Consider the following 26,622-nt stretch of genomic DNA (forward strand, 5'->3'; position numbering starts at 1 on the left):
GCGGCAGCCTGTGAGTCCACAGACTTCATTCTGGTAAGTAGAAAACAACTTACTGTATCTTTTCTGCTCTGGATTTTACTAGCAGGTTGCGAGTGCTCATCTGAAATTCAGTTCCTACTATTTCTACACGTACATCTGGAGTAGATTATGGCCCTGCTGATGGGAAGGAAGGACAGAAACCCAACAGGCTACCTTGCTGGCAACCTACCAGCCCTTCATGTGGAAAAAAGTAACAAGGAGGCATGGGACACTGAGTGGTACGTCCACATTCTGGCAAAGACAAGAAACGAATTGGTGTCAGCCAAAACCCTGTGGTCTGTGTTCCCAACACAGGGCCTCTGCAACATCCAAAATGTTTCTAGATCTGTATTTTACTCCTCAGTTTTAATAGCCATGTGTCAAGCCAAGGACACAATACACATTTTCTTGCATTCATTTAGACTCAATGGTCAGAATATTATTTTGTAAAGCGACCCAATATTCTTCTGGACTTGTTAACTTTATATAAATGGTTTGTTTATTCATAACAAATAGAACTACTATATGTTGGGTCTTTGATGGATACAAGGATCATCAAATCTCTTATTTCAAGAGCTTTTGGGTTGTTAGGGGAGATTACAACAGCACATACTGCAAAAGAGTGAGCCCCCAAAGAAAAGAGCAAATGCTCAAGGGCATTTCGATTTGTTGTTACCAGAATGGCTGGAACACAACTGGGGCTTTACAGTGAGAAAAAATTTAAATCTAGGTTTGCTGCTTTTAACTATTTAATAGCTATTCTAGGATACAACTTTCATTTCACATCTATGGGACACCTAATCTCAGAAGAAAGTAACCCTATGCCAGATGTTTAGAATACAAAGACGAGCAGGAAAAAAACCTGGTCTCTAATGACCTCTTTTTCTGGTAATATTACAGAGCTGGCAGAATGGACCACACATGTCCCCAGGGGAGGCAGGCCATAGCACCAGAGGATTTCAGAGAAGACATCATGAGAAGCATCATGAAAGTGAAGGAATTTGCACATAGCTCTGAAGGACAAGTAGGGTGTGGACATGTGGGAATGGAAGCCAGGAGGGCAGCTGGGGAGGGGCATGGAGAATGCTGAGGGTAGGAATTTTTTAAAACAGGCTATGTAGAGTGGTTAAAGACTTCGGAGTAGGAGAATAATGCCACTCAACCGTGCATGGCGTGGATGAAGGGAAGAGTTGGCAGGTGGAGGGGGTGTGGGAATGGCTCCTGGGTAAGAGAATGTGTGGGAAGGAGGGGAAGGTGAGGGAAGGAGAGATTGTGAGAGGACATCAGGAGACAGGAGACAACAGGACTTTGTGGGCAGCCAAGCAGCTGACGGACTGTGGCCCAGGACCTGAAGACACAGTAGACGAGTTCGGCTGGCTACCATGAGTGCTGGTCGACAGCCAAGAAGGTAAGGCGTTCCCTTTCAGAACCTCTGAGGTGAAGGATGCATGAGATCCCCAGAGAGAGAAGGTGAGAAGCAGACAGAAAAGAAGGTCTGGAGCTGAACCCGAAAGGTGAGGGCTGGAGGCTGAGATTCTGGCAGCATCATTTAAACAATGAGTTGATTCCATGTGTTTGTGAAGGGGGACCTCTGAGGACCAGACCAAGAGGACCGGCCCAAGGTCTGTGTGTGGGCAGCGGGAGCAAGGGCAGTGACGGGAGAGTAAAGACAAGGTACTACCATGAGGGCAGAGGAGAGCCTGAAAGAGACAGCAGGTCCCCAACGATAGGAGGAGAATTCCCCTGGGAGGAAAGTCAGCAGTTTTAAATGCCACGGCCAAAAAAAGAAGGGTGAGGCAGGAGCAGCGGCCATGGACTTGTTTGTCTGGAGTCGTCGTCAACCCTTGTGCAAGCCATTCCATTATTGTGCTGGGGGCCAGAGTCACACTGCCTGGGATGCCAGACAGGGAGAGGGAGGAGAAGGAGGTGGTGGCAGGTGTGAACAAGGAAGGACTGACTCCTTCCCAGAGAAAATGTCACTGGAGTTAGCAGAGAAGAGGATTCTTCGTGAGAGTGGTTTCAACGAGAGGCTGAAGGCAGAACGTGGATTCCAGCCATTTAAGAAAAGAAGAAGTGGCGAGGGAGTGTAAGTTGGGCATACTGGTTCTTTCAAGATCTGGGGGCTAAGACAACTGCAGAATCAAAATGCTAAAGGTCATACCCAAGAATGGTTTCAATATTTAAAACACAGAGCCCTTTCCTGGGGCTCCAAGAGCTCCCCTATTTCAGACTTTCCAAGGGAAACATAATACATCTAAGAACTGAGGTTTAGGAAAATGGAGTGACATACGGGACAGGGCTTTGGAGGCAGGTGGACATGCATCCTAATCCCAAATCTGCCAGAAGTGACTCTGACTGTTCTTAAGACTTTTTTCCCTTCTGCAAACGGGAGGAAGCTAGTTATGGAAGTTCCTGTCTCGTGGGATTGCTGGGTGCATGAAATGAAATGAGATGACATTTGTAAAGTACTCACTCAATAGACATTCAGTAAATAATAGTTACCATTAATTAATGATATGTATTGATTAGGACCAGTAATAAGAATACTACTGATGTCTGACACGGCACTTATCAGTGCGTTTCACCAGCCTGTGAGGGTATCCACTGCTAAGGACTTTGTTGTATGGGTGGTTTCAATTAAGCTCCAAAGTTTAAATAAAATTAGATCACCAGGGCTCCACATTAAACACCATGTTCCAAACACTGAATTATTTTAGACTCCCAAGAAACAGCTCATGATGTGAAGAGATTTCTTTCAGCTTCTAAGGAAAAACATGAATTTTTTTTCCTGTTTTACTAAATAAATCAAACCCTCATCCATCTCTGCATGACAACTGACTATAAATTGACAAGAAATTTGCTTCTTCTATGATAATACTTTTATACTAATATTCCTACAGTAACTTAGAAAATGATAGCATTTCTATATGTTATCTCAGTTGATCCTTGAAATAATCTCACGAAGGAGGCATTATCATTATTTTACGAACAAGAAACGGAGGTTCAGAGAAGGTAAATGGTTTACCATAACACGCTCAGGAGAGAGGGAGGTGGACAGGACCTCTGTCGAAGGCTGCACAGGTGGGAGTCTCATGGGCTCTTGAGTGGATGGATTCCTTGATACAGGCCTACAGCATCTCTCAAGCCAGACCTCAAACTCAAAGGCCCAAGATTTCCCATGCAGACTGTTCAAAAGGATCTACACGGAGAACTGCTTTCCTGAGAGATATTTTGCCCCTCATCGTCCCAAGCTCCAGGTGCTTTGCTCAGTTAAAATGAACCCAGCGATACAAAGAAGAGTCACACTCAAAGTCAGAACCTAGCAGGCCTCCAAAATTCCACTGAAAATAAATGGTTACAAGCTGGGGAATGGGTTCCCTGGGACATGTGGATGCTTCCCTTGAGGGTGAGCGCCTGAGGGGAGCCACGGCCACCAGAATGCCCAGCGGACTTGGGACAGGCTCAAGGTGCCACCGAATGTCACTGACCTGTTGGTATCAGTACCCCTCACGCCCCTTCCAGACACTGGAAGCCCAGAGCTGCTCCTTTGCTCAGGGGAGGGGAGGGTCTGTGGCTCTGGGCACTTCTCAACTTTAATGTATTGAGCATGATGACTGGTATGCAAACCACCCATTCACTTAGTAGATTAGTTAACAAAACTTCTTTCTCACACCTATTTTTCTTTTCTTTCTTTTCTTTTCTTTTCTTTTTTTTTTTTTTTTTTGCTTTCTCTCAGTTTAGAAAATGGCTAATAAATAAATACATAAATAAATCAAATTTTAAGCCTGCCCTTGACTTGCCCAGAACCACCACTCCTCCGTCCTCTAGTTTTCAAACTCTTTGCTGCTCTGACAACACATGACTAGTGAACATCTATGTTCTCAACGTTCTTCCTGAGGCATAACCTGATTTAGATAATACCCCAGAAAATTAGAAGAGGAAGAAACATAGTAAAAAGGATCATAAAGCTTTTTGTTAAGCTACAGGGCTGGAGAGGCAAATACAAATAAAGCCATTGAAAAAAATAAAGAGGAAAAAAATAAATCTATCTTTCCCATAGAATTAAATTTTTTAAAGAGTGATGTTTTCCAGTCTTTCACAATGTAGGTAACATAGGCAAGACACTTAAGTACACTGTAGCTGTGTGAGCAAAAACAGTCTTATTATTGACATAACAACCTATAGGACTTACCACTTTCAGTGTGTTAGTTGGGAATTTTACTTACAATTCACTGCCTTTCAAAGGAAACATAAGCAAAAAATGAACTTTTGGGACTTCAAGATCAAAAGCTTCTGCACAAGAAAAAAAACGGTCAACAAAACAAAGAGGCAACCCGTGGAATGGGAGAAGATATTTGCAAATGACACAAGATCATAAAGAATTTCTTAAACTCAATACTCAAAAAACAGACAATCACGTCAAAAAATGGGCTGATATATAAGATCTATAAAGAACTCCTCAAACTCAACACTCAAAAACCAGATAATCACATCAAAAAAATGGGCAGAAGACATGAACAGAGACTTCTCCAAAGAAGACATACAAATGGCTAACAGACACATGAAAAAATGTTCATCATCCTTAGCCATCAGGGAGATTCAAATCAAAACCACATTGAGATACCACCCTACACCAGTTAGAATGGCCAAAATCAACAAGACAGAAAACAAGTATTGGAGAGGAAGTGGAGAAAGGGAAACCCTCTTACACTGTTGGTGGGAATGCAAGTTGGTGCAGCCACTTGGGAAAACAGTGTGGAGATTCCTTAAGAAATTAAAAATAGAGCTACCCTATGACCCTGCAATTGCACTATTGGGTATTTACCCCAAAGATACAGATGTAGTGAAAAGAAGGGCCATCTATACCCCAATGTTCATAGCAGCAATGGCCACAGTTGCCAAACTGTGGAAAGAGACAAGATGCCCTTCAACAGACCAATGGATAAAGAAGATATGGTCCATATATACAATGGAATATTACTTGGCCATTAGAATCAATGAATTCCCAACTTTTGTATCAACATGGATGTGATTAGAGGAGATTATGCTGAATGAAATAAGTCAAGCAGAGAAAGTCAATTATCATATGGTTTCACTTACTTGTGGAGTATAAGGCATAACATGGAGGACATTAGGAGAAGGAAAGGAAAAGTGAATTGGGGGAAATTGGAGGGGGAGATGAAGCATGAGAGACTGTGGACTCTGAGAAACAAAACTGAGGGTTTTGGAGGGGAGGAAGTGGGGGATTGGGTGAGCCATGTGGTGGGGTACTCCATGCACATATTGCATGGAGTACTGGGTGTGGTACATAAACAATGAATCTCAGGACACTGAAAAAAATAAAATTAAATAAAAATAAATAAATAAAAATAGACTTTAAAAATGGGGAAAAAACCCCAACAATTTACTGTCTTTGATTTAGTTATCACGATGGAGGTCTTTTCTAACAGACACCTTGGTGGCATTATTCTTGCACACAAAGTACAAGTGGATTTCCTCATCTTCTCCTGTCTGTATTCCTAATTAAAAACTTACCCACGGGCAAAATTTTTAAAAATAACTGTAAAACAGAGTACCAGTGAAATCACAACGCACAAGTACAATCCTTTGCGATTGCCATGGCTGCTAACCACAGAGTGGCTCCCGCCATTGATTCACTGTCAGCTCTGGGGCAGGCAAGACAGACTGCAGCTCCCAGCAACATCCAACAGTGCTGGGGACTCCACTCCCGGTGCTCACTGGAGAGAAACTTGGTGTACTGGCAGGGAAACTGGCATTATAAAGGGAGAAATCACAATAAGCTCAACTCTATTCTTTAAAGTAAGTCAGATTTGTGGTTAACAAAGACAACCTTGAAAACAGATCGGCAATGCTTGGGATTGGAGCCCGGACGACTGACTAAAATCAGAGAACATGGAGTGAGAGTTCTTTGGGGTTGGGGCCTGGGAAGTTAGAGACACAGGATGCTGAGGAAAGCCCCTCTGAAATGGGTAGGTAGAGAGGTCATAGAGAATCTATTTTTTTTTTTTTTAAGATTAAATTTTTTAAGATTAAAAAAAAAAAAAAAGATTTTACTTATTTATTTGAGTGAGGGAGAGGGCAAAAGCAGGGGAAGAGGCAGAAGGAGAGGGAGAAGCAGGCTCCCAGCTGAGCAAGGGGCCTGACAGAGGGCTCCATCCCAGGACCCTGGCATCATGACCTGAGCCGAAGGCAGACGCTTAACCAACCGAGCCACCCAGGCGGCCTGATCATAGAATTTGGAGCTTGGGATGCTGGAGATGAAGCAGTTAGGGTGAATTCAGGCACAGGAGAATGGTGGTTGGAGCACAGTTAGGAAGGAGGTTAAGCATCTCAACCTGAAGAGACCAATTCACTGAGTCTCGTATACTGGAGTTCTAGAGCATGATGGTCATGGTTGGAATAAAAAGGAAAGCTGTGAATCTGGCACCGAGTTCACTGAGAAAAGTGAAAGAACATTCCAGAACATCAGGAGGAGGAAATCAGCAGACAGCAGGTATTTGAGAAGGACCATTAAATGAAGGAAGCAGAAATATTCTCAAGAGGTAGCAGCGAGTAAGGCATGTGCTCCCTCTTCTTGGCCACTTGGAGGAAAGAGATGAGTCACTTTGGTTATAGAGAGTTGAAAGGGATATGGTGTTGTCACTGGGGAGAAGGCCAAAGTTAGTTAACTGGAGAAGACAGGTGTGACCAAGGAAATGTGCAACAGGATAGGATGGTACATCATGGTATTCATGCAGCCCCAATCCACTGGCTTTTCCCAAACATTACGCAGCACAGCTGAGCTCACAGTCACCGAAAGTCCCAGGCTTTTCCACATATAAACTACTGTTCTGTCAATTCTCCTTGTGTATGGTTCACTTTGTTGCCCTAATTCAAATCAACAAATATTTATTGAATGGCCTGCCAAGCACTAGGGATCTGATACAGTCCTTGACCTCAGAGAGCACACAGTTTAGCTAGGGAGACAGATATGATAAGAAATGATTTTAAGAAAATTTGGCAAGTCTAGTACTGGCAGAAAGTATGAAGGTCAGAAGCCACCCGGCATATTTTATATTTATCACCTAGCAAAATCTCCTTACAGCTCATACTCAGAACAGTCTAGACAGTCTGTAATCTTGATTTTGTCATTTAACTTATGGACAATTTGCCAATATTTCAAATGTATTAAGCCTCAAGCAGCAGGAAAAAAACTTAAATTTTTTAGGCAATAAGTGAGCCCTAAAATTAACACAATTAATGGATTTTTGATTGGTAAAAGCTCAAAGGCCTTATCTAATTCTGAGAATGCCATCCTAAACACGTATCTCCCTCACACTCACACACATATAAATGAAGCCTTTAAATGCCCGATATTTATTATATGAAGGGGAATCATTCTTATTTTTTTTAAACAAGAACCCTCAAATTTTAAAATACAGTATGAGTCAAGTAATGAATCTATCAAGTGAGAGCAAAAACATGAAAAAAAAATACTTTATATATTATGGTCCCAGTTTCGTAAAGAAAAAAAAATCAAACAGAACCTATAGAACAAACATCTAGATGACTCTACAGCAGATTGTTAATAGAGATTATTTCAGTTACTAAAACAAGAAGGCTGGCCTTAAGGATGACTCCTACATTTTAGGTTATGTACCGCCATAAAGCTGTTCTTTAATTATGAGTAGGTATTACCTTTGTAATAAAAAAGAATAAGATATGTGGGCATCTTAAAAGGGGCTAACTACCTCTCATGACTATTCTTTTTTTTTTTTTTTTTTTTTTTTTTAAGATTTTATTTATTTGACAAACAGAGATCACAAGTAGGCAGAGAGACAGGTGTTGGGGGTGGGGGGAAGCAGGCTGCCTGCTGAGCAGAGAGCCCAATGCAGGGCTCAATCCCAGGACCCTGAGATCATGACCTGAGCCAAAGGCAGAGGCTTTAACCCACTGAGCCACCCAGGTGCCCCTCTCAGGACTATTCTTAATGCAAGTTCATTCTCAAAGACTATAGATGCTAGTTTATTAGTTCAAAAGTACCCTCCTGCTTCCAAAACAGATAGAGCTCTTGCCGCTATTCAACCTGCATCTCTAAAATCTAAAGCCTTCCTGGTAACCAAGTACCACTGCAGTCTGGTTCTACCTCTGCTCAACTCACCAACTGTCTTCTCACTAATGTACGCCTTCCGCGGTAGCTAGGTTGGTCACGTATGTCCCAGGATTCCTCCTGTATATTTGCTCACTTCTGATACTCCTTCCACCCTGAATGGGCTTCCACCTATGCAAAACTCACTCATGCTTCGAGAACCAGCCTGAGCCCCACCTCCACCAAGAAGCCTTCCATGACTCTTCAATTTCTTCTCTTCTCCAAGGCTATAACTATTAAAAACCAAATGCACAATTTCTCACTTCACTCTATTCTGTTCTAACAACACTGTCTATCGATTAATCTAAGGTCTAAATATCAATCAATAATAAAAACTTGGCCCAAGTTTCCTTTGGAAAATTCCAGCATCCCCAAACATGGAAGAGGAGGTTGTCCCTTAGCCACTCCGGATCATGTATGGATGTACATTTCTGCTGTAAGAATGCCACAAGACGACACAAAGGTTAAGGGCACAAGGTTTGGATTCAGACAAGCTCCACCACACACATAGGTTTTGTGACTCTTAGACTCATCAGGCCACTCTTTGGGGTATTCGTCTCCTCTCTAGAAAAATGAGACCAATAATTTGTACCCCTGATTCATCAGACATGCTAAACCAGATGATAAACTTATGGCAATCAGCAGAATGTAAAAAATAAAAACAATGATAGTCTTATTGCTTAGGAATTAAAAAAGAGACAGAATCCTGTATAGCAAAACTAGAATGGATGACTTTCAAACTGGTCAAGGAGGAAAAAATAGCTAGCAAGGCTAAAAAGCCAAGGACTAGATTAAGGGTTCTTTAGAAGGCCCTACTGCTCAACTGGCTCTCACTGCTGCTTTGGTGGAGGGCTCACGGTACATTAAAATTAAAGATGACATAAGAAGGGTGGCTTGCATGAATCATCTAAGAATATTCTGTGTCCCTGAGGAAGCTGAAGAACCTAGCCCTGGAATGACTGCTCCGTGTACTGGTAAATAAAACCTTAGCTGGGCTCTGTACTCGCAGCCAAACACCTCCTTTGGGTCCAGCTGATGGCTCTGAAACTGCTTGCAAAGTAAAGAGCCCCTGTGGCAAAAATTCATCCCTTCCTGGGCGCAGACTGCAAAGGAGTGAATCCAACAAGATGCAAACAGACCCTACTACTTGAACTTCTTGTGTCCATTTTTATTTAACTATCACAACCAAGACTTTTCCATAGGATGTTATTTCGGAGGATGAATGAGTTAACAGGGAAATGTGTATACTATTTGGACATGACCTCCTGGTCTGTATCATCAAAACTCATATAATTTATTTCTAAAAATAAATAATAGTTGTTTCCAAAATATTATTTCTAGCATCTTCTTCCCATCTCTGCACCTTCAAACAAAAATCTTTTTCACATACTTCTTGCTTAGGACAAACCCTCTGCTGAATCCAGCAAGACTTTTCCAGGATCTCCACCTCTGAATCAGGGCTCACTCAAGTTGGTCCCCCTAAATACAATGTTCTGCCTGCATAAAACCCTCTGGAGCAGAACAACATTTGAAAGCAAGGAGAGGACCTACAGAATCATGTGTGTCAAGAAAAGGATTTTATCTCGGATATAACTGGGCTAAAATACCTAGCTCCAGTTCCAGAGCAACAAAAGCTGATGAGGACAATCCAGGAAAATTCTTTCTTCCTGAAAAGAACGGAGATGAGTCGTTTTAGTTGATTCGACCAGTAACCGAATATATTTTCTGCCAAAGAATAAAACAGATTCCTTCTTTCTTTCAGTTACTTTCCACACCATAGATTCCAGGAGACTTAAGGTAACATCTCCATCCACCAAAAGATGCCAAAATCAGACGTGGAGTTAGGAAGCAAACTCCAGTGTTGCTAGGAACTAGCTCTGGGTGAGTTCGGCAGTATATGCTTAGATTTCGGATGAACAAATGTTTTTCTTGGCATGAGAAGGGGGAGATGGGTTAGTTGACTAAGTTCCCAGGACACGGAAGGCTTACACTTGAAATGTTTTTCAATCCTTGGCACATGAAACTGTGGCTAATTCACAAAGTCACAGAAATCTCAGGCAGGTGGATTCTTTGGGAAGGGTCTGTCACGTGACACAACTTCGGGGTGGTGGTGATTATGGGGGTTTCGTGTTTGCCATGGTTGCCAAGTTCTAACAGCTTAATGACTGAAGACCGCTGGGCATACGACGGGAGATCCAGAATCACTGTATCATGGCCTCGCTGGTGTCGCAAACCTCTGAATCTTTCTGGTAGAAATGCCATTCTTTGTAATAAGCATTAAAATAAACTCTAGATCACATTTTCATGTAGAAGTTCTGAGGTCAAAAAGGGAAGGTTAGTCTTCTCTGGTCAGATAATTTCTGTGACCAGCAGAACCTATTAAAAATTACGGTCAAGCCATTAAAATGATGCCTTGTATCCCGTGTGTTAGAAACGATGGAAATCTTTGTACTTCACAATTATTCACTCTAGAGTCTCCACTTCATTATTGTCATTTTTAAAGAAACCACCTCTTCTTTTCTTCACCCCAAGAGAAATCTGATTGCAATTGGAACCTGTGTGGAGGTCTGATACCCTAGCAACTAATTGGATCCTCTTAAAGGTTGAATTTTATGTTTGACCTATTTAGAAATCTGAAAAGCTTCTCTTTGAAAAGCAGGCATCTCAGATCTTAATTTTTAAGTGTCAAGTATTGCTGCAGTCAAGGTTAAATGAGTTGATAGCTTGGCGCTAGACTCAACATAATTCTTAGAGAAGATGTTCTTTTAAGCTTAAATGTAATTCATGTGCTAATTTTTAAAAAATTCTATCCAATGCCCTACATTTCATATATGAAATAAAGAATATATTTAGGTCAAGTTACATTGCAAGTGGCATCTAGGAATAGTCTGTGTTAAATATAAAGCTTGATGATGACATTTGTTAAAGACGGGATTAATTTCATGGGTATGGCTGTAATCCCCGCCTTCTACCCCACCCATTACCTAAGGCAGAGGTCAGTGACACACTGCCCATAAGCCAAATCTGGCCTTCCCTGTTTTTGTACATAAAGTTTTATTGGAACACATCTGTGTCCATTTATCTACACAGTGCTTATGGCTACTTTCACACTACAGTGGCACAGTTGAATAGCTGTAACAGAGATGGTATGGGTCACAAAGCTGGAAATATTTTCGATCTGGCCCTTTCCAGGAAAAGTTGGCCAATCCCTGATTTGTGTAGAAATGGACCAGTATCAGTCTCATAAAAGAGTCTCTTCTAGTGAATATATTATGTTAAAATCCTGGTGGGTAAAATTCTGAGGAAGAATAGAAAATGTTATCAATCCATGAGTTCCGTTGGTCAGTTTCATCCTATAGCTTCTTTGAATTTGGATTTCATCGCCACCGAACACTAGTGAGAGATGGAGAACAAGCTCGCCCACTCTGGGGTCCATGATTGTATATATTTGGCTCTGTAAACAGGTGACCACTTGAGTATTGCGACTCCTCTCCACCTCTGCTACACTGTCTCCTCCTGAGGGTTGGAAAGGCTTCTGCTCTGTTTCAACCTGTGGTTTCCCACCCTACAGAAGATCTTGTTTTGCACAGAACAAGGGCAATGTTTAAAACACTTCGTCAAGGTAGATCTCTTCTTCTTGCAGAATGTATCAGAAAATTTCTGTTAAAGCAGTCCATGAGATTTCAACTTTAGAACGTTTGCCTTTTGAACTTGACTCTTAAATGGAAATGAAAGAAATGTGCCCTCCTAAATTTGCTTCTGTAGAGTTAGTTAGACATAAGAGACTCAATACAGTTAACTGGATTGAAAACTGTGATGTCTCCAAGAAATCCTTGGTCATTCAAAAGAAGTTAGTATTTAATATGTACCTACAGCTAACTGCTTCCATCAGAAAGTTATGGGACAGAACCAGCAGCATATCCACAAGTACAAAGAGAGCCCTGAGAAGATCACAAATAGAAGAGTTACCAGAGTAGAAGGTTGGGCCAGTAAAAGTCAGTCTTCAGAGACAGTGAAAGTCAGAGGCTCACAGAGAGAAGCAGACAGGGAGGAAATCCTTCCAAGCTTCCAGGAGAGCCTATTCAAAGGCACTGGGAGTGGAAACGCAGAAGTTAGATGCTGGGGGGTGGAGAGGGGTAGCAAGCACAGAGATAGTAGCACGCATCGGTATTATATGCTAGCAAGGCCACTCTGGAATGGGGAATGTGTGACCCAATGGTAAACTCAGCACGTAACGCCCAAGGCTTTGCTATGACAAGTGCCTACAGTTCTTTAGTGAGAGGTATCTGGCTAAAAATGTGCTTATCAAGCATTATTCTAGAGTTTAGAATAGGAAAGCCAACTGAAAAATTCTAACAGAAAAAAACAATCACAAAGCTCCTTACAACATTTTTCTTCTGATTGCTACCAGTGAAGACTTCTCCACTGGGTGGATCGTACCAAGACCTACACCATAAAGAGAGAAAGCTGTCAGGCGTTCTCCCTAGCTTATCATTAGGGCATAGACGAAACAACTATGTCATCCTCATTCACCTTATTTATTTTGTCCCTGTTCTTAGTGTCTCGTTTTTGCTTTAAACGCAGCATAGTAGCTAATTCCTAAAGCAGGCAATTCCATGCAGCATGACTGGGTAGACAGAAAAACAAAAATAATCCATTCTTTGGGGGACATTCAAGGGAGGAAAATAATGAAATGTCACCACTGGCCTGACTTTGTATGAAGGATATAGCTCAATTTCCAATGACGTGGCCACCGCCCGTGCACCATGCAGCTTCTAGACCTCACCACATCTCTTAACTCAACTAGGCTATTCTAGCTTCTTTGTTATGTTACAGAGGTGTGTGTCCATGTATTTTTCTGTCCTGAAAGCAGAGACTGGGGAAGAAAGTGTGATAAAACCCAGTCCTACATTTTCTATGGCAGGAGAAGGAACCCAGTAAACACAAACACAGCAGAGCACTTCCTTTTGTTGACAACCCTACGATCTCCCCTTAATGCATTGTTTAGAATAGCAATTACGTGTCATTTCCCATTATCCTACACACAAAACCACCGCCACACAGCCGTTGCTCTTTCTTCCAAAAAACCGATCATGGAGAATTTAGAAAGGATTCGCGTGCTGGTGAGACACGTCAAGACGGACAGCCCGGAGCCCAAGAGGTCTGTTTATATACAGAACAGGTGTGTGGCCGGGCAGCTGGGGCGAAATCGCCCCTCCACCTTCTCCCTTCTGCCTTCCCGCTCCCCTCCCTCCCTTGCAGCGGTTCCCTCTGGGCTGGGAGGGAAAGCAGCTTTGGAAGAACCTTCTTTTTCATCCCATTTCCTCCTGCCAGAGAAGACTGGCTCGCTTTCAAGACTGCAAGCATTTGACCACGGCACACAGCAGTGAGCATGTCAACCAGTTTTATTCCCATCCCTTGCTAGGGAATCGCAAAGCCAAGGACACACTGGTGATTTCCCTGGTTTTATAGCTCTCTAACTCCCCCCAGGCCTGCAACACATTTTTGGTGCTAGTGTTCACAGTGTCCTGGCATCTGCAGTGTGGGAAACCCGAACTGAGAGCCAACAGCCCCAGAGCTTCTCCCTATTAAAATGTGCAATTGGATTTCACATGCGTGTTTCAAACACCATTCAAGGCATGATTTACAGGCTACTGTCTAGCCCCACAGCTGTTTTTTCATCCCCCAGACTTAGTCGTTTCTAGGAATCCACCATTAGCTCCCTAGCGAATAGTCCTCCCAATTTCAACCTCTTCAGTCATTCCTGGGCATCCAAAGCTACACAAGATCTATGGGAAGGACTCGAGAAAATGTTGATTAAACAAAAAAACTATGATTCTTTCCACGGAATTATTCACTCATGAGAACATGTTTACCTGTTTACCTACCTTCTAATGAAGCTTTTTGTCCCCCCATCAAATTAAACCAATCACTGCTGACCCATTGATAAAGGTTATTTATATACATTAAAACCAGCGCAAGTCCAATGACCTCTGTGTGGGCCTCACTAGTTGCCACCCAGGGCTGAGTCCTTTCGATAGAAGGGAAAAGAAAACACTTCTACATATTGCAAATTATCTTCCTGTAGCTGACTAAAGACAAACCCTCTGTGTTCCACAGAGAGTCAACATCCTACTATCGTGTTTCCACGACCACCCACCCCAAGGTCCCAACGTCGTCTCACTTTCAAGACTCTGAAATCACTCCTGAAAAGCTTAGAACTCAGGCTTAAGGTTATGTTTGGTTCAAACCCAGGCTGACAGTATCTTCTCAATATTTGGTTTTAAGCTGTCAGAGGACCAGGATGGTACTGTGTTTGTATAGGATTCTTCTGGACAGAGCACTGTCCTTGGCAGAGTATGGACACAGGTGGAATGAGTGGTCCAGAGGAGTCCCCTGCCCTGTGACTGAGGCCCACCGTTCATGGGAGGAGAGCAAAGGAAAAAGAAAAAAAGGTCTGACATGGGGAGAAATGTCCCAGGAAGAGCCCTTGCTGGAAATGGCGTGCGGATGCATCGATTTCACCCAAATGGCTCTGCAGGTGTAGCTTCCCATTTCAGAAGAAAGCAATTAATTAAAAATCATATGAATAAAGATGTTATAATCCACATCAAATGACATTTTGCCTTTTGCTGCTCTATACCCATCTTTTCCAATGAACAGCATCTCAAGGTGCAAAGAGAACACCCTGTCCCCTTCTGCATAGGCTCCCTGCCCCATCCCTTCCTCCCGGCTCCGAGACTCGAAGTCTTCCCAGAAAACAACAAAGCACACCTGGCTTCCTCCCACACTTTGAACTACTACACAACAGTCGAGGAGATCCACTTTGTTACAAGCCACAGTCAAAATAACAAGTCTTTCTTGTTGAGTCAAAGTCCTTTAGGACAAGAATACCGGTAAGTAAGGAGCTCTTGTGTTTTACATAGTGTTTGACCGCTGGAAAGGCAAGGCCACCAAGTTCCCTAACTCAGTAAAGGCAGCTTTAGCCTCGGGACTCGTCTTCCCTTCTCCTCCCACAGCTGTCTCTTTGCAGACCTCATGAAGGAAGATTACTCATTTACTCTTTGGATAATCTGATAATCAGGCCATGTTGACATGCTGAGCTGTCAAATCTTCAGGTTACCTGAAGAGGCTCTCTTTTTAAACCCTTACATTAAAAATAACCCCCAATTCATACTTGTTATCAATGGCCCCCAAGGCCAAAACTGCAAAGGAGGAGAATCGCAGCAGTAAAATGACCATTTATTTATTTAATACCCATTATGTGTCAGACGTTGTGTAGGGCATTTAACACGGGTGCCTTTTCTCTTTACTCTCTCCAGATAGCTGGTGGAGATAGTATCGTCATCCAAGCCTACATGAGTGTGGAAGCCACGACTGCCCGGGAAAATACAACTGGCATCGAGAGAAGTCAGACTCAAAGCCAATCCTCTGTTGCCAAGAGCCCATGAAGTTTCCTTCCAGTCCACTAAGCTCCTCCTGAGAACAGAACAGTAGACCTCAGGAACAGTGTGTTCCCAGGCTGGGAAGAACTTGAGCTGGTAGGAGATGTCTGGTGACTGTAAGGGCAGAAAAGGGAGCAGCTCTGGGATTTTCCAGACCCCTGAGAATCTGTACGCTTCCTTCTGTCCTAAGCACCTGATTTCCGCAATCCCCAGAGGCAAGCTGAGCAGTTAAAACACTTCTGCTTCTTGGCGTGGTCAAAACAATAAGCTGTCCTTTGGCTCACTATGTCACACCTGCCACTTCCGCACAACTGGGGGACACTGCCAGCGAGGAGACCCCTCCATGGCTCTCTGCATTTCTGAAGCTCCAAATCTCAGCAGTTAAACCCTCTTCTCAGCTGCCGCTTCCTCGTCAACCTTTGGCTACCAGAAATCATGACATGACCCCTACATTGCAACAGGATCAGAGAGACTTGCCCCCCACCCCCCTTCCATCTCCTCCTCTGAATTCTGTGTGGCGTAGTATGCCCCCGCCAGACTCTTCATGCCATATGTTTTTTTGTTTTTCAGGCTTTTTTTTTTTTTTTTTTTTTTTAGAACAACACAGACTATAAATAACTAAGTAAACAAAGAAATAAACCTGCCTGGTACCCTATCTACGTTCCTGCTCACAACCACACGGGAGACTCCAACACTAGTCCATGCACACGGAGTCCTCTTTCCATGAGCGACGCCCACATGATCATGTCCAGAGAGACATTTCGGCCGCAGCACCAGACAGTCCCCAAGGGCTCCTCACCCTCCCACTCCAATGTCTATAGCGTTTCACCTTTCCACATTTCTTCCTTCACTTGAACCGTCATGGTTTTGTATTAGATTTCCCTCTGGGAAGAATGACTGGCAATGACCCCGCTCCACCCTGGGTGGTGAGCTGGCACTCGCAAGCCCCTCATTACCATTAGAGTCTTCTACTTCTTCGGCCGGGGTAGCTTTCTGGGAGGAGTGGTGCGCGTGGGAGGAGAGCAGACTGACAATTCGTGGCCTGGGGAGGGTCAGGGCTTTTCCGTGGACCTTGAGGGAGTGTTCCTTCAACTGGCTGATTGTCATGGTGGAAAATGAGCACCAAGAACACTTGTAGGCATGTTCACCTGGAAGAAGATGGCGGTAAGGGGCAGAACGGGAAAGGAGGGAAGGGGGTAAGGTGGGGTGGAAAACAAAATGGCATAGTTAATTCACACAAGAGATGAAGTACAGTTAATTCACGCAAGAGATGCGACTTCTCAAGTTTCAGGGTCTAAGAAGCCTCGCAGGCCAGCTACCCACCCCTTCCCACAACCACAGTGCTCCTCTGGGACTGAAACTCTTCCATGAGCTCCAGAATCAGGTGACCCGGTCCCTTTTCATTTCATGCTCTACTTACAGGGACAAACCCATGCATGGATTCTCCAACAGGGAGTGAAACTGAATGTCTACGATCCCTCCTTCAGAAACGGTTCGTCTCTCATTCTCTCCCTCTCTCTCTCTCCACTAGAAATGACGTCGGCTTTCATTCAAGGATGCTTTTTATCATCTGCACAATATAATATGCTTAATTCTTATTTCAAGGACCTATCAGTGGCTTTCCAAGCACAGGGTAACTAAGTGCAAACTCTATTGTGCTATTTTCATTCTCTGCGTCTTTGCTGACTAGTCACCTCCTTGATTCCACACATTCTAGTTTGTTTTTTCTGGACCAGTTCACAAACCTCAGCATAAAACTCCATGCCCCTATCTAATCAATAATGCAGAGAAATGGGTAAAAGTAAGTCATTTTTTTTTTTAAACTAAGAGATAGTTGTATATGTATAAGCATGTGTGTATCTCCAATATTCTTTGATAAACAGGACATTTCCTACTTTTATTTTAATTATTTTTATACCATGCAAACACAGTGACCAAATGAGAGTATGGTTCACCTTTGCTCAAAGTCAGCTTTTAAATTAAGTGCATTTTAAAAAGCCAAGCTGTGAAATGGACATGCTTATGTTGTGGGAAAAACACTGGTTTGATCGACTCAGAAAGCAATTTTGCTTTTCCTAACAAAAGGATGTGAATCCTCATGCTTGCAGCTCAGTATCTGCACCGCTCCAACCTGATACTAAAAAAATATCCTTTAACATACAGGGTTTCCAGTCATAAGGAAATGATTAAATAAACAAGTACCAGCTTCTTGATGAATGATAATTCATTAAAATAAATTCTTAAATAATATAAAAAAAAAAACAGAAAATAAAATAGTGATCTTCAGAAAAACAAATAGAAAGGCACGATATATTTTTGACTCACTTATAATCACAAGTGTTAAAAATAATTATAGAGGCCATGGTTGAAAGGAAGTGTTATCAAACGTGAACAACAGTGGTCTTTAGAGAATAAGATTATGGGGTGACTGACTCTTATTTCTTCTTTCATTTCCAAATTTCCCCTAACGAGCAGGGTTTTTTTGTTTTTTGTTTTTTTTTAAATTTCTTTTTAAGGCGAAATTTTAAAACCAGAGGTGGGGAAAGAGAAGGAAATAGAGGGGAAAAAAAGAGCAGAAAGGCCCTTCAGCAAGGAAAGTTTCGTGGGCCAAACTGTGAGGGTCGGGACCTCTGGACAGAGCCGCGGAGCAGGAATGAGAAGGTAAACCTCTGTGCTTGCTCTGACCCAGCTGAGATGGGTTGTTCCCCCCCAACCTTGAAAATGACTCAATGTCTTCATATGCCAGGTGAGCGCAGGAACCCAGACTCTGCACTCAGCCTCCGCGTTGCCACTGATGACTCCCAGAGCACGTACTTCCAAGAAAGCCTTGAAGAGAACCTTGAGTGACGCAACACACTACAGCCCAAGATGGAAGAGAAGTTCAAAGTCAGACGACCCGGGCCAGAACCTCAGTCAGTCCCCAGCTATTACCTAGGAGTCTAGATAATGCCTGGCTGTCAACAGTGGTAACTATTACTATAATAAATATGGATATATAGAATATAATTTCCCATATAACATAGAAATACACATGTCAATATATATAATCATTGTAAAGAATACCATGGCCCTTCTTACTCCATTTTTAAATTTTTTAATGCAAGTCTGGCTGCATGAAGCTGGTTAGGTAGTGGCAAGTAGCACAACATGAGAGAGAATTCAAATCCAGATTATTTGATTTGTCTATGTGACTTTTACCCTTTAAAATAAAATAATCCACCTAGCATGGACAAGATGACACAAGTGTTTTGGAAAACGCACTGGCTTGTTGCAAGCCAAGCTGCTCTCAAGTGGCTGAACGCCACGCCACAGACACCAAGGTTCCCAGGTGTGCAGAGAAACAAATTCTAGCATTCCCCCTCTCTTTATGGATGCTTCCTTCTCGCCAACCAGTGAGCACAGAAGGACCGTGTGCGTGGTCACCTCACTGCCCTGGAGTCTCCAGGCAGCCTCTGGTACTTTCTTAAAGTCCTTCGCACAGGGCCAGATCATTTACCCAACTCCTCTTGCTAACAGCGCTTTGGCCAAGGTGGAGATCTGTGAGAAAGACTCCCCAGGATGCTGTCCCAGCTAAAGAATTTACAATATGCACACATGCCACAAAAGAGCGGTCTGAACCCTGAAGCCTCTTACTCCATAGCTTCAGTAGACTTTTCCCCAAAGTATAAAAATATGAACAGAAGTCTAGAACCAGTCTCCCCATCCCATCCGTGCCCAGTGGGGCTAGGAACAGCTGGATGGCTTCAGGAGTTTTATTCCATGAGGCCAGTTCGACAGGACCCAACACCAGGAAAGCTGGTCAAAACCTCGGAGAGGGACCCTGACTAAGGGTGTATGTGTATGTGTATGTGCAGTATGTAAGGGTGTATGTGCAGTCTGGCTTCCGGGTGTGGCTGAGACCACCACGGAGAGGCCCCTAGACCCCTCTCCAGCACCTTCCCTGCACCACACCTCTTTCCTCTCCTGGCTGAGCTCTCCTGTGCCACCAGCAGGCATCTTCCATCAGATGCAAAAAAAAGAGAGGCCATCAGCTTCTTGTCATTGATAAGGACACAGGCTGTTCTTCTGAAGTTGAATTCTTAGTGAATGGGTTATACAGCCTTGAACAGGTCACTTAATTTTTATATCCTCCTCTGATGCTGAGGGGGACACCACCACCTACCCTTTAGGACTGCCATGAGGATTAATGAGTGGGATGGATAGAACATGCCTAGTGCAAGCCTGGCGGGTGAGGGACTGTTCCTGACAGAAGCATGAGGAGATGGAACAAAAGAGTAACAGAGACCAGCACAGCTTCTGGACACTCAGGACCTATTTCTTATCTCTTGTAAGGAAATGTATTTAAGGGTATCTCATGAGACATCTTGCATGTCTTAGGGACTCTGTCCCTTTGAACTTCCTCAAGATTATACTTTCATTTTAGTTGGGAATTATCTTCAGTAGATGCTAACAGTTCATGCATTTCCATTAGAAAGGCCAGGTAGGAGCACCTGCGTGGCTCAGTCAGTTAAACCTTCGGCTAGGGTCATGATCCCAGGGTACTGGGTTCAAGCCCTGCATCGGGCTCCCTGCTCAGCAGGGGAGTCTGTTTCTCCCTCTCTCTTTGCCCCTTCCCCCTGCTCATGCTCTCTGTCTGTCTCTCTCTCAATTAAATAAATAAAATCATAAAAAAAAAAAAAAAAAAAAGGCTAGGTAATTTAGAAATTCCTATAAGAAACCAACCAACCAAACAAAAACCAGGGGTGCCTGGGTGGCTCAGTTGTTAAGCATCTGCCTTCAGCTCAGGTCATGATCCCAGGGTCCTGGGATCAAGTCCTGCGTTGGGCTCCCCGCTCAGCAGAAAGCCTGCTTCTGCCTCTCCCACTCTCCTTGCTTGTGTTCCCTCTCTTGCTGTGTCTCTTTCTGGCAAATACATAAATAAAATCTTTAAACAACAATAACAACAACAACAACAGTAACAAAGCCTGTTAGTAGCACATCTCAACTATGACTTGGGTGACATGGGCTTGGTCACCCTTGGCTTATTTTGGCTTCAGGTTATTCTATAATTTTTCTTTATGTTTCTTCATTAGATTAAAATAGAAATAAATAACCAACCAAGTCAAGAATAACTTCTTCTCATGTGCGGGATAAGGGACTTCGACTTTCCCTCAGGGAAGACCATAGGATTTCAAAACCAGAGGACTCCTGCATCAGGAAGGCCAACTCACCAGCGTGAGCCTTGAGTATATGTGTTTTCAGCCGGCTGTTATAGGAGGACTTGAAGGAGCAGAGTTTGCACCGGAATGGTTTATGGTGTCCGTGGTGGGTTTGCATATGGCGATCCAAGCTTGATGGAGAAGAAAAATAGAGAGAGAAACAGGACAGGATTAACAATTATATACATTTTTCTCCCTGCCCTTTTCCAGCAATCCCACTTCTAAGCTGCTCAAAGTCATTTTGCTCAACAATGGTGCTTACCCAAACCAAAAACAACAATGACAAAAATGACAAGAGTGGTCATGCCTACTTGAAAGGGAGGGGCTCAAGGAAAGAAGATATCAAGAGCCTTTTTGGATTGAGATACAGGGCAGTGCGAACATTTTCCCTTCCCGGGAAGCATGTATAATCGGAAGAGGGCATTCAAAGAGAAAAGATGAAATACCAGGGAATGCAAGTTTTCTGCCAAGGTGGTGAGGAATGCCTATCAACTAGTTCCTTAACTTATTCAAAAAAAAAAAAAAAAAGAATTAGAGAAATTTTGCATTTAGAAAGGGCTTTCTTTTTAAATCTCAACTCTGCATTCACGGTGAACACTCAGGGAAGGGAAGTTCCAAGGTAGCTGAGCTCCTTGCAATGGGCTGTCACGTCTCCAACATCTTTGTAAATATGGAGGCAACTGGAAGGTAGGTTTCAAAGAAGTCTTGTGATCCAAAGGCCACTTATCCCTTCTGATAAACACTACCATGTTTGCTGTACCTCAGTCTTCCAGAGCAACTTATAAAGAAGTTATTAAATTATGGTGAACCCCCGGTATTTCATAATAATTACTAGTCTAAAAAATAATAAATCCCCCAAACAAGGTGTGGGAAGGTGTTTTAATTTGTATCGGTACCCCAGAGAACTAGATTCCATTCTAAATGACTCATCTGGGAATGGTGTTGCTTACCATTTAAACAAACAATGTTCTGAGCGCCAAAGCTGCGCTTTCAATCACTTCCTGACATCTCCCTCTGGGTGTCCTTCAGCTTTCTTAAACTCAACCAGCCCTTAAACAAAACCATCAGTAACCCCCACCACCCCCACCACCTCCAAACAGCCACTCTTTCTCCTTTCCTTGCTTCTACAAAGGACACCACCATTCTCAGTCAACCAGACGGAACACCTGGGTGTCATCTGTCCTCTACTTTGTCTCTCATCCCTCATCCCCTATATTATAGTCAATTTTTCCAAATCATTAAGATCCTACTTCTTTCAACCATTCCCAAAGTTCCATTCTAACTTCTTGGATTACCTACTATTACTGCCTCCTAATTGGTTCCTCCCAACTTTTTTTTTTGGTCAACTCAAGAGCATGAGCTATGGAGTGAGACCGCCTGGGTTCAAATCCCAGCTATTGCTTATAAACCGAATGGCCTGGGCAAGTTACATAAACCTCCTCACCTTTCTAATCCACAAAATGGAGACACAGTGGGACCGTACCTCACAGGGCTGACTTAAGAATAAAATGAGATAATACTTGAAGGCGCTTAGCGTACTGCCTGACACATAGTAGGTCTTAATAAATGTCAGCAATTATGATGACTCTACTCATTTCAGAATCTTCCTTTTGCTGGTAATGTAAATTAAAGAGTCTTAATTCTGCATTCAAAGACTCCAGATATGGTCTCTACTCAAGTCTTACTCTATCCTCCCCTATTCTTTTACATACACCTTAAAGATTAGTCAGACTAGACTACCAGCCGGGCACCCACCAGCCTCATGCTCCATTCCACGGGCTTATGCTCTCATTCCTTCCACCATGTTGTACGCCCATTCCAAACTTTACAAGTCCTGTCTTAGACTTTTTTTTTTTTTTTAAGATTTTATTTATTTATTTGACAGACAGAAATCACAAGTAGGCAGAGAAGCAGGCAGAGAGAGGGGGGGAAGCAGATCCCTGCTGAGCAGGGAGTCTGATGCAGGGCTCTACCCCAGGACCCTGGGATCATGACCTGAGTGGAAGGCAGAGGCTTAACTCACTGAGCCACCCAGGCGCCCCCTGTCTTCCGACTTTAAGACCTGACTCAAATGCTCCCTACTCCATAAAACCTTCTCAATTCTTCCACAGTAGGTGTCACATTACCCTTCTCTGAAATTTCATAGCATTTTACTGATACATTTTTGAAAGATATGTGCCTTATTTTGCCTCATTTGTGTGCTTGCTTTATTTATAAGTCCCCTAGCCCCTAAACTCCCTTAGCTCCCTGACCATGGCCTCTTCATCTTTATATGCCCCTCAAATCCCATAAGTCCCCAGCACACTGCCTAGCACAGAGGGTATCCATTTATTCAGTAGGGATCTGCCGAGCCTCTACTGGGTGTCAGAAAGCAGGACAGATGCTGGGGAATACATACTTCTTAAACTGATGAAAACTACACAAGTTTTACGTCAGTGCACAGATCTGACAACAAAGATGAGACATTAGGCTCTGTAGAATTCAGGATCTGTAACCCATCCTACCCTCTGCACAAGCATTGCCTCCTTTCGGCTTTCAACAACTATCCAGCACTTTATCTTTTTAAGAAGCAACCAACCCAACATTTACTTTCAATCATCCTAAAGATAAACAGCATGTTAGTCTTCCAATCGGTCACCTCCATCCAAGATGGTGGCACACATTACTCATCGCGTATCCCTCTCAGACAGTTCAGAAAAGGCAATAAAAGGTGGTTTCTTTTCGGAACCATCCCCCTTCCCATCACCCCCAAATGCCAGTCACAATACTCCAAATCCATGACTCCAAAGCTGTGATGGGCCTCAGGCAGCTCCTCTGCCTCAACCTCCCTTTACTTCAAAAGCACCTGTTGGCATCAGGAACCTCCTTACTTTTCAAGGTCTTTTTAAGAAACATCTCAAGCAATGGTTCTTTGGTCACAACAGGGAATGAATAGTCCTAATTTTACCTCCACAGACCCTCAATTTCCTAAATGGAACTTTACATCCTCAAATGATGACGAGGTTCTGGATGAATGTTTGACGTCTAACACCAGTAAATTCCCCTACTTTCTAGTCTTTTGTAAATCAGAGCAAGGCCTCCAAAATAGCCACTTGTGAAAAAGACCTGTATTTGCCACGTCTAATGTTAAGTAATCTGGGGCTCTTAGCCCCATTTGACAGATGGGGTGACTAAGGCTCAAGGTAACCTAAGGAGCAAGTGAAAGCCCTCAGTGGGGCTCGTGGACGCCTCCACCCACCCCCCACCTCACTACCCCCAACCCCAGCTCCAGCTCAGCTGCCTCCCGCTAGGACACCTCCCTCCTCCCCACCTGGGGGCACGCAACAGCACTTACTTGTGCCTGAAAGCAGAAACAAAGGAGCAATACTGGCAGCTGTACTTGTCCTCGCGGGTAAACATGGCCAGGGCCAGATGGCTCCTCTCATGAGAACGCAGCCCCTGCATGGACATCAGGACTCTGTCACATTGACTACAATGGTATCCCCCCGGCCGGGTTTCATCCTCCAACATTCCATCAAGCAAGCAGTGTTCACCATCCACCCGGTCCACCAGGGTGCCACTGGCATCTTTGGCGACTTCCAATCCATCCAGGAACAAGTGGGAAGGGTCTTCGGCCTCCTGCTAAGAGAACCACACACACACACATGCCCCACCAACAAAATAAATATCCATCATCATCGTCTTCAGCACTCCTCCGCTCCCTTCATTCTCCCAAAGTCATCAGCATCTCCAGGTCAAGCTTCCTCCCCTGCCTCTCCAGCTCCCCCTAGAGGGAGGGCAAACCCGCCTGCCATGCAGCGGTGGTGATGTGAAGGCAACATGTCCCGGCACAGGCTGCCACTGCCTGAGAGAGAGAGGCTCTCCCACTGTGAAGACCATTCACTCACTTTGCTCCCATCTTAGAAAGAAAATTCCAACTGCCATCCCACCTGAACTCACACAAAGCAGGGTTAGGGTTATGGCTCAGAGAAAAGAAAGGAAGGAAGAGGAAAACACAGCAGAGAGGTTTGGGCATCTAGGAGCCAGCGTGGGCCATCCTCGGGAAATGAAGGAAAGGGAAGGACCCTGCCTTTTGCCACCCATGCTCCTCCCCACCCTGCGTACGGTGACTTAACCCACTGAATGGGAGGCTGCTGTATGATCGACTGAAAAACTTAAGGAGGAGCCTGAGTTTAAGACCCGTCTTTGGAGGTGACTCCTTGGGTTATACATGAAGAACTGCTCTGTCTCCCTCGAGTGACTCCAGGAAACAAGCCTGAGACACACTGTGGAGGCACGGAAGAGGCTGACTGCCGTGCCCCCAGGGGCCACTGTTCTGCTGGGAGCCAGAGGGGCTTCTGTCTTCAGCGAAGGAAAGCAGAGACTTTATGTCCATGTTATATGGGCAAAAACAGGACACCAGATGGAGAAAGGCCAATAACGAAAACATATTTACATATCTAGAGAGAAATAGCCAAGCCCCGAACTAATTAACTTCTCTGCTCAAAAATCAGTGCTTAGCTATATCCTGGAAGGCAGGTCCCCGAAACTGTGGCTACTCTCAGGATTATGACGTCCAAAACAGGCAGCGTAATTGAAGTTGGGGCAGGGAGGGAAGACACTGGTCAGCGACATATGGGTAAAAAGAGGATAAAGGAGCCAAATTAGGGCAAGGGGTTCTTGGGGCCTACTGTGACTTGAAGGCCCATAGTTTTAGATTTCATGTGTCTCACGCTCCTCAGAGGACCCAGGGTAAGAAGTAAAAGATTCTCCTGGGCTCTCTAAACCGTCAGCAGGATGAGAACAGTAAGAAGTAAGGCAGTGGGAGGAGCAGAAGATGATGGGAACAGGACCCACTTGATTCCTCTCAAGAGCTCGGGCAACTTGGAAGAGCGTAACACCTAACGGCACTACATGCAGAACAGAAGGGCGACCCAAAGCCTCCTGTCCGGAGAGGCCCGGATCTTCCGTTTCCACCAAACTATCCGCGTGGAAGGGAACCAGATCGAAACGCGACCGGGTGGAGACACGAAAGATGAAGAGGGTCCAACCTGCAAAAAAATCAAAACAAGCCAGACCGATCCAAGCGCAGCTCAGGAATGCCCACATCCTGGGACGCCCTTTCCTGAGCTGCTTTGCGCAACTGTGGGGTGGGGGGTGGGGGGGGAGCACAGTTGGGGGTGGGGGTTAATCAGTGACTCGAGCGGCTCCCACACCTGACCGCTCATCCACACCTCCCCCCTCCCTGACTCTCACCTTCACTGCGGCGGACACGGCGGGGACGCTGCCATACTGGACGTGCTTCCGCAGGTGGTTGCAGATGGCTCGGAGCGTCGGGTGCACTTCCACACAGAATTTACACTTGTAGCCCACCACCTTCCTCTCCTTGATCTTTGGCACCTCTTCTAAGTGACCAAAAGGCTGGTAAAATACAGTGGTAGCCATCAGTACTCCGAGCCCTCCCTCGCACGCCGGCGTTTACGCTTGTCGCTTACTAGCGGACTTTATTTCAAAGTGGATTAGCAGGTTAGAAACCAAGGGAGAGATACGGCCGTGTGTTTACAGAACGAGGTCGTCAGAGCCGTGGCGCGCTGCCTGCCACGCCAAAGTCTCCGGAACCCACACATGTTACGACTTGTGAGGAGAGCAGAGTTCTGTGGAGAAGCGTCATGGTCACGGCCACCGTGTCGGGTGGTTTTCAAAGCAGTGTCAACCACGCAGGTGAAACGTTGCAAAGCTACGCCATTAGTGAACGTCTTGACCAGGGAAAAGAACCAACCCAAAAAAAAAAAAAAAAAAAAAAAAAATCCCCCAAACCGAAAACCAACCAATC

The 26,622-nt window shown here is 44.2% G+C and overlaps 1 protein-coding gene across 9 annotated transcripts in view; it reads right to left on the bottom strand.

Annotated features, from left to right (window-relative positions):
* The window catches only part of ZNF462 (zinc finger protein 462), a 138,531-nt gene that overhangs the window by 49,478 nt on the left and 62,431 nt on the right, over window positions 1-26,622 (bottom strand). For 6 of the 9 annotated variants that reach the window (XR_009346628.1, XR_009346629.1, XM_059143327.1 and 3 more), the window contains 4 exons: window positions 26,046-26,210; window positions 24,145-24,431; window positions 20,823-20,941; window positions 16,569-16,760 (listed from right to left, as the gene is read on the bottom strand). Coding sequence is in view for 7 of the 9 variants with exons in the window: in XM_059143327.1 (XP_058999310.1) it covers window positions 16,569-16,760; window positions 20,823-20,941; window positions 24,145-24,431; window positions 26,046-26,210 (763 nt within the window). In the remaining 2 variants the exon portion in view is untranslated. The remainder of the gene's footprint in view (window positions 1-16,568; window positions 16,761-20,822; window positions 20,942-24,144; window positions 24,432-26,045; window positions 26,211-26,622) is intronic. The other 3 variants (XM_059143329.1, XM_059143331.1, XM_059143328.1) reach the window with 2 other exon arrangements.

Source organism: Mustela lutreola, chromosome 12, assembly GCF_030435805.1.
Source record: "Mustela lutreola isolate mMusLut2 chromosome 12, mMusLut2.pri, whole genome shotgun sequence".
Taxonomy (NCBI): Eukaryota; Metazoa; Chordata; class Mammalia; order Carnivora; family Mustelidae; genus Mustela; species Mustela lutreola.